At 39.7% G+C, this 14,523-nt stretch overlaps 1 protein-coding gene across 5 annotated transcripts in view; it reads left to right on the top strand.

The window, feature by feature from the left end:
• Nucleotides 1-14,523, top strand: part of RAD18 (RAD18 E3 ubiquitin protein ligase) — a 204,717-nt gene that overhangs the window by 31,360 nt on the left and 158,834 nt on the right. For all 5 annotated transcript variants that reach the window (XM_053299454.1, XM_053299451.1, XM_053299453.1 and 2 more), the window contains exons 5-6: nucleotides 3,451-3,788; nucleotides 7,593-7,692. In XM_053299454.1, coding sequence (XP_053155429.1) covers nucleotides 3,451-3,788; nucleotides 7,593-7,692 — 438 coding nt within the window. The remainder of the gene's footprint in view (nucleotides 1-3,450; nucleotides 3,789-7,592; nucleotides 7,693-14,523) is intronic.

The following is a 14,523-nucleotide window of genomic DNA, read 5'->3' as shown; positions in this document are numbered from 1 at the left end:
GTGGTTCGCTAAACTTAGGAAATAAAAAGTGTGCCTACGTTTATGTTTAGCAGAAAGCATAACTTAATGGAAAGATCCTTCTCCAGATGATACGTAAGCACAAACACATAACACAAGAAAAATAGTGTGACTCTTAGTTTTCGAGCCATAATTAAAGAATATATGGCCAGTGGCCTACAAGATGCCACAGTTGCAGACATAGGACCAATAAATGCCATCCTGGGTGGGTTAACGCAACAGCCTGTAAGTACTTACCAAGTAGATAGAGCAGGAACTAGAGATTTTGGAGAGTGTGTGTTTCCATCAGACTTGTCATGTGGAACCACTACCCAGTTACTGACTTCCACCAGCCGTACCCAGTTACTGACTTAGGTTCTCAACCTAACCTGAAACCAGGAATTGGTTGGCTTAATGAAAGTGGTAAAATGGAAAGCAGAAGTTGGTAACTGGGCATAGCAGTGGCTTCGCACGACAGGCTCAATGGGAGCATGCACTCTCCACCAGTGTTCTCTCTAATTTCTTTTCATCTGTGTGTGGAATGAGTTTTGTTCTGGGCAGCAGTATCAAGGCAGTGTGTGTGCACGTGCAATCAGAGTAGGGCCTTCCTGATTCAACCTGAGTGGGATATAAAACTAACTGAGCGGACATAAAAAAAATACTTGTGAGTGTGCACATGTTTGCACGCCTTCGAGGGAGCACTGCTCCCCACAGTCTTTGGTTCCTCTAGTACTTGTTAAATTGTCAAGTCAAGTTTTATTTACAGTCCTAGACAAAACAACCCTTACATACAAAAGGCAAAATGAATTTATAAGAAACTCTATAGATTCTCATTATACATCTTAAAAGCAATATAGCAAAATTTAGCTACGGAGTTAAAAATTAAAACATCCTCATCAGAAAGTAGAAATTTAACAAGTTCAGCAGATTGAGCCGTCTGTTTATAGAGCAAAGGTAAAATTAAGTGCTCCCTCGATTGCCTATGTATTTTACAGGATAATAGAATATGCTCAATAGATTCTATTTCCCCACTGCCGCATCTACAGTAGCGTTCTTCCAGAGGAATACCACTGTATCTCCTGGCTAATAGTGCAGAAGGAAAAGAATTTGTTCTCGCCTTTGTAAATGTCCACTGAAATTTGCTGAGTGTAATATGGGACAAATAATTCACTGGTGAAAGATCCCATCTAGTTCTTACTCCTTTATAGAACTCTGTTAAAGAAGCCCAGTTATTTTGTAGTTCAATATCTGTCAAACGCTGTTTTACTATTCTTTTAGCATTTACCAAGTCTAACTCCAGCAGCTGTTCAGGGTCTATTCCTAGGGTCGCAAGCTTTTTGCTAACTATAGTGCACCACTGCAGTTGTGGATTTATCTACTTGTTAAATACTTATAGGTGGTTGTGTGAACCCGCCCATTATGTTAACTATTGAAAATGTTTCTCAACTAAAAGGGAGCCAGCGTGGTGTAGTGGTTAGAGTGCTGGACTAGGACCAGGAAGACTTGAGTTCAAATCCCCATTCAGCCATGATACTTGCTGGGTGACTGGGCCAGTCACTTCTCTCTCAGCCTAGACTACTTCACAGGGTTGTTGTGAGGAGAAACTTAAGTATGTAGTACACCGCTCTGGGCTCCTTGGAGGAAGAGCGGGATATAAATGTAATAATAACAATAATAATAATAACTAATTGGCCTGTCAGTATATATTGTGTTCTAAATACTTTGGTTGGGCATGAGTTAGAAAGATAGGCAGAACATGAGTTGTTTAACCCCAGAAGAAGTAATAAAGATAGCTTTTTCTCTCTATACCAGAGCCTTCAGCTGATCCCGTGATGAAAACTGAAAATAATTGTCCATGTAGGAGAATAATGGCAGATCCTTGAGCCACCCTGGCTTTGGAACACTTTTCCATGAAAGCTCACTGGTGCAGAATCTGCCCTTTCTTCTTCTTTAGTGACTTTCTTGGTTCTAAAACGTCTGTTTGATTGCTTTGTTCTTAATTGTTGTAAGTTGCTCAGAAAATCCGTGGGCTGACGAATGGGATAACAAATAAGTATCTCTTTCCTGTGAACTTTAGTTTGAAAACATTTTATTATATCAACTAGCTGATCCTTCACTTTGTTCTATTACTGAGTTTAAGCAGGGCAATTGTACAGAGCCCTCAGAGCCTCTTCCATATCAAAGGAAATGTCTGACATTCTTATTTGTAAATTGGAAACTACTACACTATGAGTTCCAGTTCTTTATTTACTTCATTGTGCATCTCCAGGTAGGGCTGGGAAAGACCCTTACCTGAAACCTTGGAAAGTCTCTGTCAGTCATTGTAGACAATACTGAGCTAGATGGATCAATGCTATGACTCGGTATAAGGCAGCTTCTTATGTTTCTTATATGACTGACATAAAAATTGGGGATGTGGCTGTAGCTCGGTGGAGCATCTGGTTTGCCTCCAGAAGGTCCCAGGTTCAATCTCTGCCATCTCCAGGTAGGGTGGGAAAGGCTTCTGCCTGAAACCTTGGAGAGCCGCTGTCAGTCAGTGTAGACAAATCCTGAGCTAGATGGACCAATGGTTTGACTTGGTATAAGGTAGTTTCCTATGTTGCTGGTAGTGGTGTAATTCAGTTATCTTGCCTAGGAGTGGTTATAGCAGCCTTCTAGTTAAGTTCCAAACATGTACATGCCCGCAACATTTTTTAGTCATATTAACTAAATATATTTAGTGTTTTTTTTAAAAAAAGTTAAAGGATAAGCTTTGCGGGGGGGGGGGGGGCGTATTCTGTTGGTGAGGATTAAATCTTCTCCATTGCACATTTGCATGCAGTGGCAGTTTCAGCAGCATTTGAAGTGCTGATAATGTTCCCTGCAGTCAGTTCACACTGGCTGCCATCTTCCCCCTCTAGAATGAGGCAGGAAATGACCTTATCATATGCTTCAGGGTCATTTCCTGGTGCATTTTAGAGAAAGTTGACCAGCATGAATTGACTGCCAGGATTGTTAACAGCACATCAAGCAGTGCTGGAGGCTGCCTGCAGAGGTGCAGGGGCAAACAAGTTAAAAAATAACCCCTTCAGCGCTACTTGTCCTGACATACATTCCAGGTTGCCAGTAGTGGGAAGGCAGGTGGTTAAAAATGAGATGGGGTTACAGGGCGGTAAGGCAGTTGCTGAGATCGTCCTCTCCTCTTTCTTTCCCTTTTAACTAGACTGAGCAAATGGAGTGGGGAGCTTTGTGTCCCACCTCTCCATGTGGGATGGATGGAAAGGACTGAGTGATAGGTGTGAGTTAGTTTCCTTATGTAAACCCCTTCCTTTCCTTTGCTCATGCTTTTGAAGGGGCCACAGCCAGTAGCACAAATTGCCCTGGTGATTATGGCTTTTTGTTTCCTTTCAGAAAATAGTTTGCAGAATGCTATAGGAGAAACACAATATGATCTAATTCTGTATTTGCTTTTAGACAGCAGCTGTTGCAGGCAGTCTTGGATCCTCCACCAGTTTCTACTCCAACATTTTTTACCAAGAAGTTTCCTCTCAAAGACCGTATTTTGAGTTCCCCAGTTGGTTTTGCTCTGAAGCAGGAAAAGCAGTTTCCAGATACTGATTTAGTCAAAGAAAACATTCACTCACCTGTAAGATCCTTAAATCCACCTGCAAGAGAAAGTAAAGTGGTCAAAACAAAGCAGGAAGAGAACCCCTGCGGTTCTGAAGAGGGCCATGAGTCAAGCATAAGTTCTGTTGCAGACACAACAATCCCTGAAACTCCCTCCACATCAGCAGCAAAAATAGTTACAAAAGGTGAGTTGTGGTCTTTGGTGTTTATAGTTTTTTTTCTACTGTGTGCATAATTGTTTCATGCTGATTTTCTGCTATACTGAAATGAGTCTTCTAGGTTTGTTTGTATGGCAACTGCTGTTGTGTTCTTCTTGGAGGGTCTTGATGCTCAGCATGGGAGTACTCCTGGACCCAGCCTGGCTTCTTGAGCTTGGGTGAAGGCTGTGGCCAGGAGTGCTTTTACATAGCTTTGGTAAGTGCACCAACTGCTACTGTTCTGGTGAAAGATGGATCTGGCTTAGCTACCTCAGTGTATAATTACTGTAATATACTCTGCTTGCGGCTGCCTTTTGAAAAGTGCTCAGAAACTGCAGCTGGTGCAAAATGCTGCAGCCAGAGCTAATTTTTTGAAGCGTGTGACTTCACCATTACATTGGGCTTCCATTCAGAATGCTGATATTTTCAATTTGAAATACTTACTGTTGATTTCCTTTTAAAGATCTAAACGGCTTGCACCCAGGAGAACAACCTCTTTGTACATGAAGTTGCCTGTTTGCATAGACCATTAGGGGAGCCCTTTTTGTGAGTTTCATCACCATCAGAGAGGCAGTTGGCTGGCATGTATTGAGTGGATTTCCCAGGTCAGGAAGTTCTACATTGTAGACACTTAACTTCCTCCTTAATAGCATTTAGACCTCTGTGGTTGCCAGGAGTCAACACTGACTCTACAGCACAATCTTTCCTTTATAAGACCTGGTTGTTTCAGCACACTACCTTGCTGGCTGAGACTGTTGTTCTCCTGCAATTTCTTTTTCAGTGCCATATTTTTGCTGTTTTTTCTTTAATACTTAAAATTATAAAATTTAATAATATACTCCTGTGAGTTCTTTAGAAATAAGTGGAAGTGAGGGATATAAATATTTAAATGAATAAATATATTTAATGGAAGCAAAATAGAAAATGAAACTTCTTAGTATTTACATTATTCCGGGTTGAACTAGTATATTCTGAATCCAGCTGTGTTGTATTGAAATACCTTCTTGGGGAACTGAATTTATTTATTTCTTATTCAATTTATATACCGCTTTTCATTAAAATAATCTCAAAGCGGTTTACAATATAATTAAAACAATGCATATATTGCGGTATATAAATCGAATAAATAATTAATTAAAATACAAAGGTACAGATGATCTTAAAACCTAATGCATAATACAAAAGTACAGATAATATAAATATAAACATAATCTCTATATAAAAAATTAATAACCCATAAAATAATAATACATAACACAAAGCAGCAGCATTGTTTGTCACTAGCTGGCTGTGTAATGAGGCTGTAATGTGCAGACATGGTATGTTTGCTATCAAATTATTTAATCCTTTAGTTCAAAGAAGGTGACAGTAGAATGTAAGGGCTCATAAATAAATTAGGTTTTAGTTAAAGGGTCCTTTTTCTGTCTGGTAATGGCCTGGATCAGGTTCTGGTTTGACACCCTGGCTTTATCATCTAGCTGTAGTCGGATTTGCCCTTGTTGTTCAGGTGAAGTTGAATCTGTATACCATGTGCTGTTGTTCTGTTCTTTTTGTAATGATAGTTGGTGCAGTTTTATTTCTCCCCTCCTATCACACTTTCCCGGCCGAACTGCTGATTTTTATGCCACACTCCTTCTTGCAGATAAGAAACCTTTTATCACCTACAATGTTGCCAAATTTTGTGCGGCTGCCGTTAAGATCCGTCAACAGCTAACTTCTAGCCTTACTTTCTAGATGCCACTACAAGAGTCTTCTATGTTGGTGTACTTCATATGATTGAATTCTTATCAGAATGTAGTATTATTTGTATGTGTATCTGATCAATGATTGCAATAAAGCTATTCATTTATTCATCTGGCTGTGACTTGTACAAACCAGAGTTCCTTAACTGGTACATAATGGGCAACTGGTTTGTAAAGAAACCATGAAATGAAGATTCAGCCTCCTCCACTTGTCTATGGATCTGAGAGTTGTGCTTCTAGAAACCATGGTTTGTCATTGTGGTTTAATCAGGCCACTGGGAGTATACTTATGCATTTTTTTTCCTGGTGTCTACATCTTAAATGCAAGTGTGCATAGGGATTACACTTGTGACATAGTTTTCAATATTTGTGATGCAGTAACCAGAAAAGGAACCTGGTGCACATTGTTATAGTTATGTTTTTAGCAACAATCTGAGATTTCTGATTGACTGGCTTTATAAATTAGTGCTGGTTGGTATAATAGAGAATCCTGAGCAACAAACTTCTTCATGAGGAGGCACTTCGCCTATATTTTTGAACCACATTTAAATAATGTTCAGCCATCTGATGGTAATGTATTCCTCTTAACATACAGAATGCCAAGTAAATATTTAAAAGAAGAACTAGATTTGTGTCCTGCCTAGATTCTTGCTCTGTGTGACGCATCCCATTTCCTTCTGGATCTTTATCAAAGGCAATGAGATGCCCATCAGGTGATCACAGTTAAAAGGATTCTGCTGTATTTGTTTTTCAGTTGAACAGTTTTCAGTTTAAAAATTGACTTTGAAAGTGCTCTAGTTAAGTGGTGCCTTTCAATTCAGGCCTCCTTTATGCCAAAAGAACTGTAAAATTAAAATCTGCTGTTTTTAAACTGCCAAGATACACAAAACTTCTTCATATAGATAGTGGCTGCCATTCTGACTAAATTACTGAATGGAAGTCCCACTGCAATTAATAGGACAAGTTAGTCATAATTAAGTTGCTCCATTAATTTCAGTGGGACTTCCGTTTAGTAATTTAGTCATAGGATGAAAGGCGGTGTTAGGCAGAAACTCTCTAGAATGCTGAAGTTATCAGTAGCACGTTGCATCCTTTCTACAGACTGAAGGCATTTCATTTTGTGAAAGGGCGAGCAGTGTTGGCCATTACCTGACCCAGAAACCTCCACACACACTAGGAATAGGACTTGGCTCAACAAATCTCAGATAGGAACATAGAAAGCTGCCATATACTGAGTCAGACCATAGGTCCATCTAACTACACAGACTGGCCGCAGCTTCTCAAATATTGTGGGTAGGAATCTCTCTTAGCCCTATCTTGGAAATGCCAAGGAGGGAACTTAGAAGCTTCTGATCTTCCCAGAGCAGCTCCATCCCCTAAGGGGAATCTCTTACAGTGCTCACACATCAGGTCTCTCATTCATATGCATCCAGGGTGGACCATGCTTAGCTAAGGGGACAAGTCATGCTTGCTACCACAAGACCAGCTCTCCTCTCATAACAAGATGCCAACTTGTTATGGCACCTGGAAATTTAAGTGTGGCACCTGAACCACGTGATGGACAGAAATGAGCAAGAGGTGGCAAGCAATATAGGGATGGGTTGCTCCCTCCTGCTTGCAGCCATCCATCACCTGGTTCAGGAGGCAGTAAACAGATGTGAGGGGGAGGGGGCAAACAAGGTGGGGAGTCACAAGGTGGAGCAAAGGGCATTGCTTGGGGATGTGATGAAAGTGCTCCCCCATGGAGCAGAGAGTGTTGTTGGCTGGCTGGACACCACACCAGTGTGCACAGAAGTAGTAGAGATATAATCGATACACACAAATTTATGGAGGAGCAAACATAATCGTTTCAAATTATATATCTGGAAGACCAAAGGGTGAAAAAGAAGTGGCTCCTTAATCGTTGTACTGGCTCCTACATTTAAAAAATAATAATCTCTAGGCACAGGTTAGGATACAGCCCATTGCTTTTTCATTTGAAAATATCTGGCAATGCTTTAATAAGAAACCTTTAGGAAAGATCATGTTTGTGTGTGTTTAAAAATTTCAGTGGAGTGTCCTGTCTGTGGGGTTCCGATTCGGGAACAACATATAAACCAGCACCTTGATGACTGTTTGAGGAGAGATGAGAAGAAGGACAGTCTTCGAAGGTAAGAGATTTGAGTGGGTGAACTTCTAATAAATATTGCCCATGTTTGCTGCAGTGAGATACATTTATGTGCCAGACAGTGCCAAAGTGAACAGGGCTTTTTTTCTTTGACATCTCATCAACAAAATTTTAAAACGTTAACAAGGTCTTCCTAAAAGGAGAAAAAGTTCAGTATCAACAACAAAACTCTTTTTACCATTTAGTTTAATATTTTGCCAACTGCAAGAGTAACTGGATAACTGATGGGTTTTGATTGTACAGGGTAAGTTATTCCTGTACTGAAGTAGTCTGAATTTTTGTTTCCCAGTGACTTTTAAAAATGCCTTTTACCTTCTGAAAGTTTGTGCAGAGGCAGACTAGAATGGAATTATTTTGACCACCTGGCTGAAATGGTTCTAAAACAGATGCCTTGCCTTAAAGAGAGTTTTGCCAAGGTTTATGAAGGTCTGTAAAATCATGAATGGAGCTAGGATTTTGAATAGGGTAGTATTTATCCTGTTTTACCGTGCATAGGATTCCCAGTGAAATGTAATAAGCAGAACAAACGGGGAAACAATGTCAAATCTTTTTTTAAAAATTAAAATGTGCAAAAGATCTGTGGAGCTTGTTGCTAAGGAACGTTATCAATGGCGTTTGTTGCAAATTGCTTTGAGTGCCTGTGGCAGAACAGTGATTCATAAATGCTATAAATAATAAATAAATAATAGTCAAGAAGGGATTAGATAAGATTATGGAGGATGAAGCCTCAGTGCCAATTAATCAAGACAGTCGGGGAATGCAACCCATGTTTACCACAAACTATTCTTGTTACTGCTCTAAGAAGGAGCTCTTGTAGAAATTGATTGCTTAATTGTTGTACTTCTGTTTTTCCATTGGAAAAAATCCTATAATTCAGAAACAGAATACCAAGCTAGATAGGACACTGAAATGTGTTCTAACAAGCTGCTGCTGCTGATGATGATTATTCTTATTCTTATTCTTATTATCAGGCATACACTACTTCCTTATTTCTGGTGTTCTTAATAGTTCTGCATGAGGACACTTGCTTTTAAAGCCTCAGTTTCACAAAGTTTATTTGTTTTCTATTGTGACTAATAAATTATCTCAAAAAATTGCAAACATTTGATCTTTGGCTTTTTCTGTGTACAACATTTGTAGCTGAAAGGTTCTTTCTTTCACCTGATCAGTGGTACATGGAAACTCAAGTACCAGACTGGGACTTCTTCAGGAGCTTTGCTATTGCAGTCATACATGTGAAAAATGCACAGTTCTGATGTGATAACACAGGTAATCTGGCTTGTTTGACCATCTGTCAGGTTTTCCATTCTGGCCTTTAGCTCTCCACTGCAGAACCTTCATATAATCCAATAGCTTTCCAATAAGCCTGTTGTTTGTGACTCTCAGAAGTTAAATTGTGTGACACAGTGGTGCACAGTCTTTGTATGTATGTTGTGTATATACATAAAAGACCACTGCAAGACATACATGCACTTGCAGCTTGTTCCAGTTAGGTGGCCAAGAAATGTTTGGTCTCTTTTTCTAGACCATGTCAACAGTGGTCAGTTGACATCCTGTCCACTCTCTTTACACAAGTTATTCTAGAAGGACACTCTATCAGTGGCTGAAGAGACTTATGATACCTAACATTTCTCCATAGCTCAGACCTGCCTTTTCTTGATAATTCTTATTTAATTTTTATTTGTTTTTAGCCTACTTTCCAGTAGGCTTATGAGATCACCCGGCATGCCTTGTGTGTGTGTGTCTCTCCCCCCTCCCCTGCCCCACTATCAGCTTCTCAGTGCTTGGACCAATATGAACCAAATTGGGTATAGTTGTAGAGATAACTCAAAGGCATAGTTTCTGATGATCATCCACTCATCCACTCCATTGGAGTCATCCACTCCAATTAAAGATGACGGACACATAAATGTCTGAGGCACAAGTGGGCTAACTTGTGGACTGTCTAACAGATTTGAACCAAATCTGCTACAGGTGTAGGGACACACAGGGACAGCTCATGGGTGTGGTATGTAATGATGTCCTCCACCCTGATTCAAGATGGCAGACATGTGAATGTTTGAGGTGCAAGTTGGAACTGATTTGGACCAAAGTTGGTACAGTTGTAGGGACACCTCAAACACTTAGTTTGTAATGATGTCATCCACCCCAATTCAAGATGGTGGATGTGTGAATGTTTTAGCAGCAAGTGGGCTAACCCCATGTGGAAAGGGAAATGCTGGATATTCAAGTTGGTTTCAGAAAAGGCCAAGGAAAAAGAGACTTCATTGCTGATGCACGCTGGATAATTGAGAAAGCCAAAGAATACCAGGAAAAAGTCAATATGTGCTTTATTGACTACAGAAAAGCCTTTGATTGCGTCGACCATGTCAAGTTGTGGAATATCCTTAGGAAAATGGGCGTCCCAGAACACCTTGTCATTCTCATGAGAAACCTATACACAGGACAGGAAACCACAGTCCAGACGGAATGTGGTGAAACAGACTGGTTCCAGATCAGCAAAAGAGTAAGACAAGGCTGTATACTTTCTCCTTCTTTATTCAATTTATATGCTGAAAATATATACAGAGAGAAGCTGGATTGGAAGAAGATGAGCGTGGCTTTAAAGTTGGAGGAAGAAACATCAATAACCTGCGCTATGCTGATGACACCACTCTGATAGCTCAGAATGCGTATGATCTGCAAGCTCTAGTAATGAAAGTCAAGGAGCACAGTGAAAAAATGGGACTAGAACTAAATGTAAAAGCCAGATTAAACTAGAACTTTAATGTAAAAATGTAAAGAAGACTAAACTAATGAAAATGGGTACAGCAACCAGCCTCAGAATTGACAATGAAGACATTGAAGTGGTGGATAGCTTCTGCCTTTTAGGATCAACCATCAACAGTAAAGGATCCAACAGTCAAGAAATATGCTACAGACTAGAACTTGGTAGAGTTGCAATGAAGGCCTTGGAAAGGATATTTAGATGCCGTGATATGTCTACACCTACAAAGATTAGAATCGTTTAGACAATGGTTTTTCCCATGACACTCTCTGGATGTGAAAGCTGGACTTTGAAGTAGCAAGATATAAAAAGTATTGACGCTTTTGAACTTTGGTGCTGGAGAAGACTTTTGAGGATACCATGGACAGCCAGGAAAACAAACAAATGAATCCTAGAACAAATCAATCCAGAATTTTCACTCCAGGCACTAATGACAAGCCTCAAACTATCATACTTCGGACACATTATGCGAAAACCCAGCTCCCTTGAGAAGTCCATAATGCTGGGAAAAGTTGAAGGCAAGAGAAGAAGAGGACGACCAGCAGCAAGATGGATGGATCTGAGCCATTTTGGAAGGGCGGTATACAAATCCCTCCCTCCCTCCCTCTATCTATATGACAGCAATGAATGCACCACCGAGAGACCTTAAAGGCCAAGTTGAAGACAGATCATCCTGGAGAGAATCTATCTATGTGGTTGGTTGCTAAGGGTCGACACCGACATGACGACACTTAATCAATCAAAATCCCAGGCAGCTGTAGCTGTAATAACTATGACTATCTCTGGCAAGTTTTTCCATATTTTCCCTTTTTCCTCTTGAACTTGTGAATGGCAATTTGAAATGTAGTACCAGAAAAAAGATTCTTGGTAACCTACATTTTCACATAGGGGGTTGCTCATTTTTTCAAAAATGTGTAGGCTCATGTACCAAATGGAAAAACTACAGAGTAATAAGTCAGGCTTGACAAATTTTAGAGATGCAAGTTTTTGGCGGTGTAAAAATATGTTAATTTTTTAAAAAAATTGACTCTAGGAGGCAACCCAGATATTTAGGATGTTATACAATTGACATTTGACAAAATTACTGTGCTTAATGACAGACATTGTGGAGGGGGAGGATAAATGGACTTCTTTTTATTCTCTTTACAAGTAATACACATACAAGAGACATAGTCTCCCTGGGGCAAATAAATATTTTATTAAATATCTCAGCCTTAGAGTATCCTAATCTAGGCAGCAGGGTTTAATTTCTAGGCAGTGTGGCTCCCTGACGCCTGAAATTTGTCAAGCCCTGTAATGTGTCATAATTATACTTCCACACTTGATTTAACTTTGAAATCATGTCTCTAGCTCTTTTTCAAGGTTGCAGCTCATTGCTTATTGGAACAATAGGAGATACAAGTAGGGCTGATTTGATGTTAACTTTGATCTGCAAATGAGGCAACAGTTTTGAGATTCCTTTGTTTGGTGCTCTCTGGGCTTGTCCTTGTTGTTTCCTCTTGTCTTCTATTAATGAAACCTCAGAACTAAAGCTTTTAGTTCTTTCCTGAATCCAGCACATAATAGACATACCAAGTTTGTCGGTTTGCCATTTGCCATGGAAAGACAAAGACAAATGTTTGCAAGAACTGTAGTTCCCGCGCACCTCTTCACAGAGCCCTGAACAGGTGCTAGCACTTTTTTTTTTGGACAGCTTTTTGAATGTTTGATTTTTTTTTGTTCTGTTATTACTTGCAGATGTAAGGAATTGTATAATTCTGGAACGTTCTTTCCCTCTGGAATTCTTAGAAATATCGCTGTTTTTGTATAATGTGGTTTATTTTTATCTAGGCGTCATGCTGTTTAAAAGATACTCTGGGAAGATTCCTTTCTCAAGATTTAGCTACTGTGGGTTATTAAGCATGACCTTGGCAATACGTTTTGTTTTTATTTCAATGGCAGTTAGCACATTTAGCTTGTCTCTTGAGGAATGTGATCTGCTTCTCATTTCAAATTGAGAATGATCAAAATATATTCCACAAAAGAACCCTAGTTTTTGTGCACAAGGTGTTAAACTTCTGTAATTGTACATAGAATTATGTGTGGAATTTGGCATCGTGCACAGATTCCTAAAAAGCTCAGTTCATCATTTTTATTTTAAAGCAGTACTCTAGCCCTCATGGGCACAGTTTGATGTGATTCCAAATTGATAAACCATAGTTGCCAGTCAGCTGGCAATTTATGTGTATGTGTGTGAGATAAAGAAATTGTTAGTGAGAGAGAGAGAGAGAGGTGGGTTAGTCTCTGAAGTTGTGCAGCAGTACTGGCCTTGGGGCGGACTGTTGAGCCATCGGCACAGATATACAAGGAAATAGTTCTACAGCTTTCACCTGCTGGCTTCTTCAAGCAACTTTTATTATGCTTGTGATTTAGCATATACTGTAGGATTTTCAGAAGTAATATAATCGGATTACCCGTTGAAAGGTTTGTATTCCCTGCTAGAATCTTAAACCACTCTCTTCCAGAAAGGAAATATATCGTCTTACCAGCTGCACTACAAAGTACATTGATTATAGTAATTAAAATAGCCTGCAAACCTGTTTTTGGATGCATTTTGTCTTTATTTTTCAATATGATGTTCTAGATTAGCTAAGAAAACAAATTTTCAAAAGAAAAACATATTCACTCTTGCTGTACAGCCAGAAGATCACTTTATTTCTATCAACTCTGTTGAATCTCTGCAGTGATATTACAGCATTAAGCTCAAACTTTCCCATTTCTATTGTGGGGATGGAAACAATCTATTCAGGTGCTGGGACTGGGTTTTCAGTTTGCAGGTTTTTGCTCATTGTAGCATATAACAACCACTGGGAAAAATAATCAGAGAATTGGTGCAGGGTGTTATCAGTGTGCTGATGACACCCAAATCTATTTCTCCATGTCAAAACCATTGGGAAAAGATATAACCGCCCTAAATGACTATCTATAGGCAGTAATGGGCTGGATGAGGGATAACAAATTGAAACTGAATCCAAATAAAATGGAAGTTCTTACTGTGTGCCAGTTCTGGATGGGGTTGCATTCCCCCAGCAGGAACAGGTATGCAGTCTGGGAGTGCTTCTGGATCCAAACCTCTCTCTGGTGTTGAGGCAGTAGCCAGAGGTGCTTTTTATCCGTTTTGGCTGATATGCCAGCTGAGTCCATTTCTTGAGATAAATGACCTCAAAACAGTAGCACATATGCTGGTAACCTTCAGACTTGACTACTGCATTGTACTTTATGTGGGCCTGCCTTTGTATGTAGTCCGGAAACTGCAATTGGTGCAAAATGTGGCAGCCAGGTTGATCTCCGGGTCATCTCGAAGAGACCATTTTGCTCTCTTGTAATGGCTACCAACATGTGGGCAATGTACGAGGTGCTGGTTATAGCCTATAAAGCCCTAAACAGTTTAGGTCCTGGGTATTGAAGATAATGAATTGTTCACTATGAGTCCTATCACCCTTTCAGATCACCTGGAAAGGTGCACCTACAGTTGCCACCAATTTATCTGGTGGCCATCGGGGACGGGTCTTCTCTGTTGCTGCTCCGAGACTTTGGAATGCACTCCCTGCTGAAATAAGAGCCTCCTCATCTCTGACAGCTTTTAAAAAGTTTTGAAGGATTCATTTATTCACCCAAGCTTTTAAATAAAATTGTTTCAATGTTTTAATTCTTGTTTTAATTTGTTTTATATTTTGAACTGCCCAGAGACATAAGTTTGGGTTGGTGTACAAATAAATAAACAATTACATTTAAGAAGACTGCCCATTTACTGGCACTTGAACTAACTAGAGTGGGGTAGGCAACCTTGGCACTCAGTTGTTGAACTACAATTTGCATAAGCCCTGGGGAAGTTGGGTGTTGTAGTTCAACGGCAGCTAGGGAGCCAAAGGTGCCTGCCCTTGAACTAGAGCAAATTAATACATTTCTCTGTAATACCACAGCATACCGATTCAGAGAAAGAGAAAGAAAAAAGAAATTTATTAAGTCTGGAATTTCATATTCTCATGGAAATAAGTAAATAGATTC

This window comes from Hemicordylus capensis, chromosome 2, assembly GCF_027244095.1.
Source record: "Hemicordylus capensis ecotype Gifberg chromosome 2, rHemCap1.1.pri, whole genome shotgun sequence".
Classification (NCBI taxonomy): Eukaryota; Metazoa; Chordata; class Lepidosauria; order Squamata; family Cordylidae; genus Hemicordylus; species Hemicordylus capensis.
Note: the sequence above shows the minus strand (reverse complement) of the source record. Positions and strands in the feature narration are given on the sequence as shown.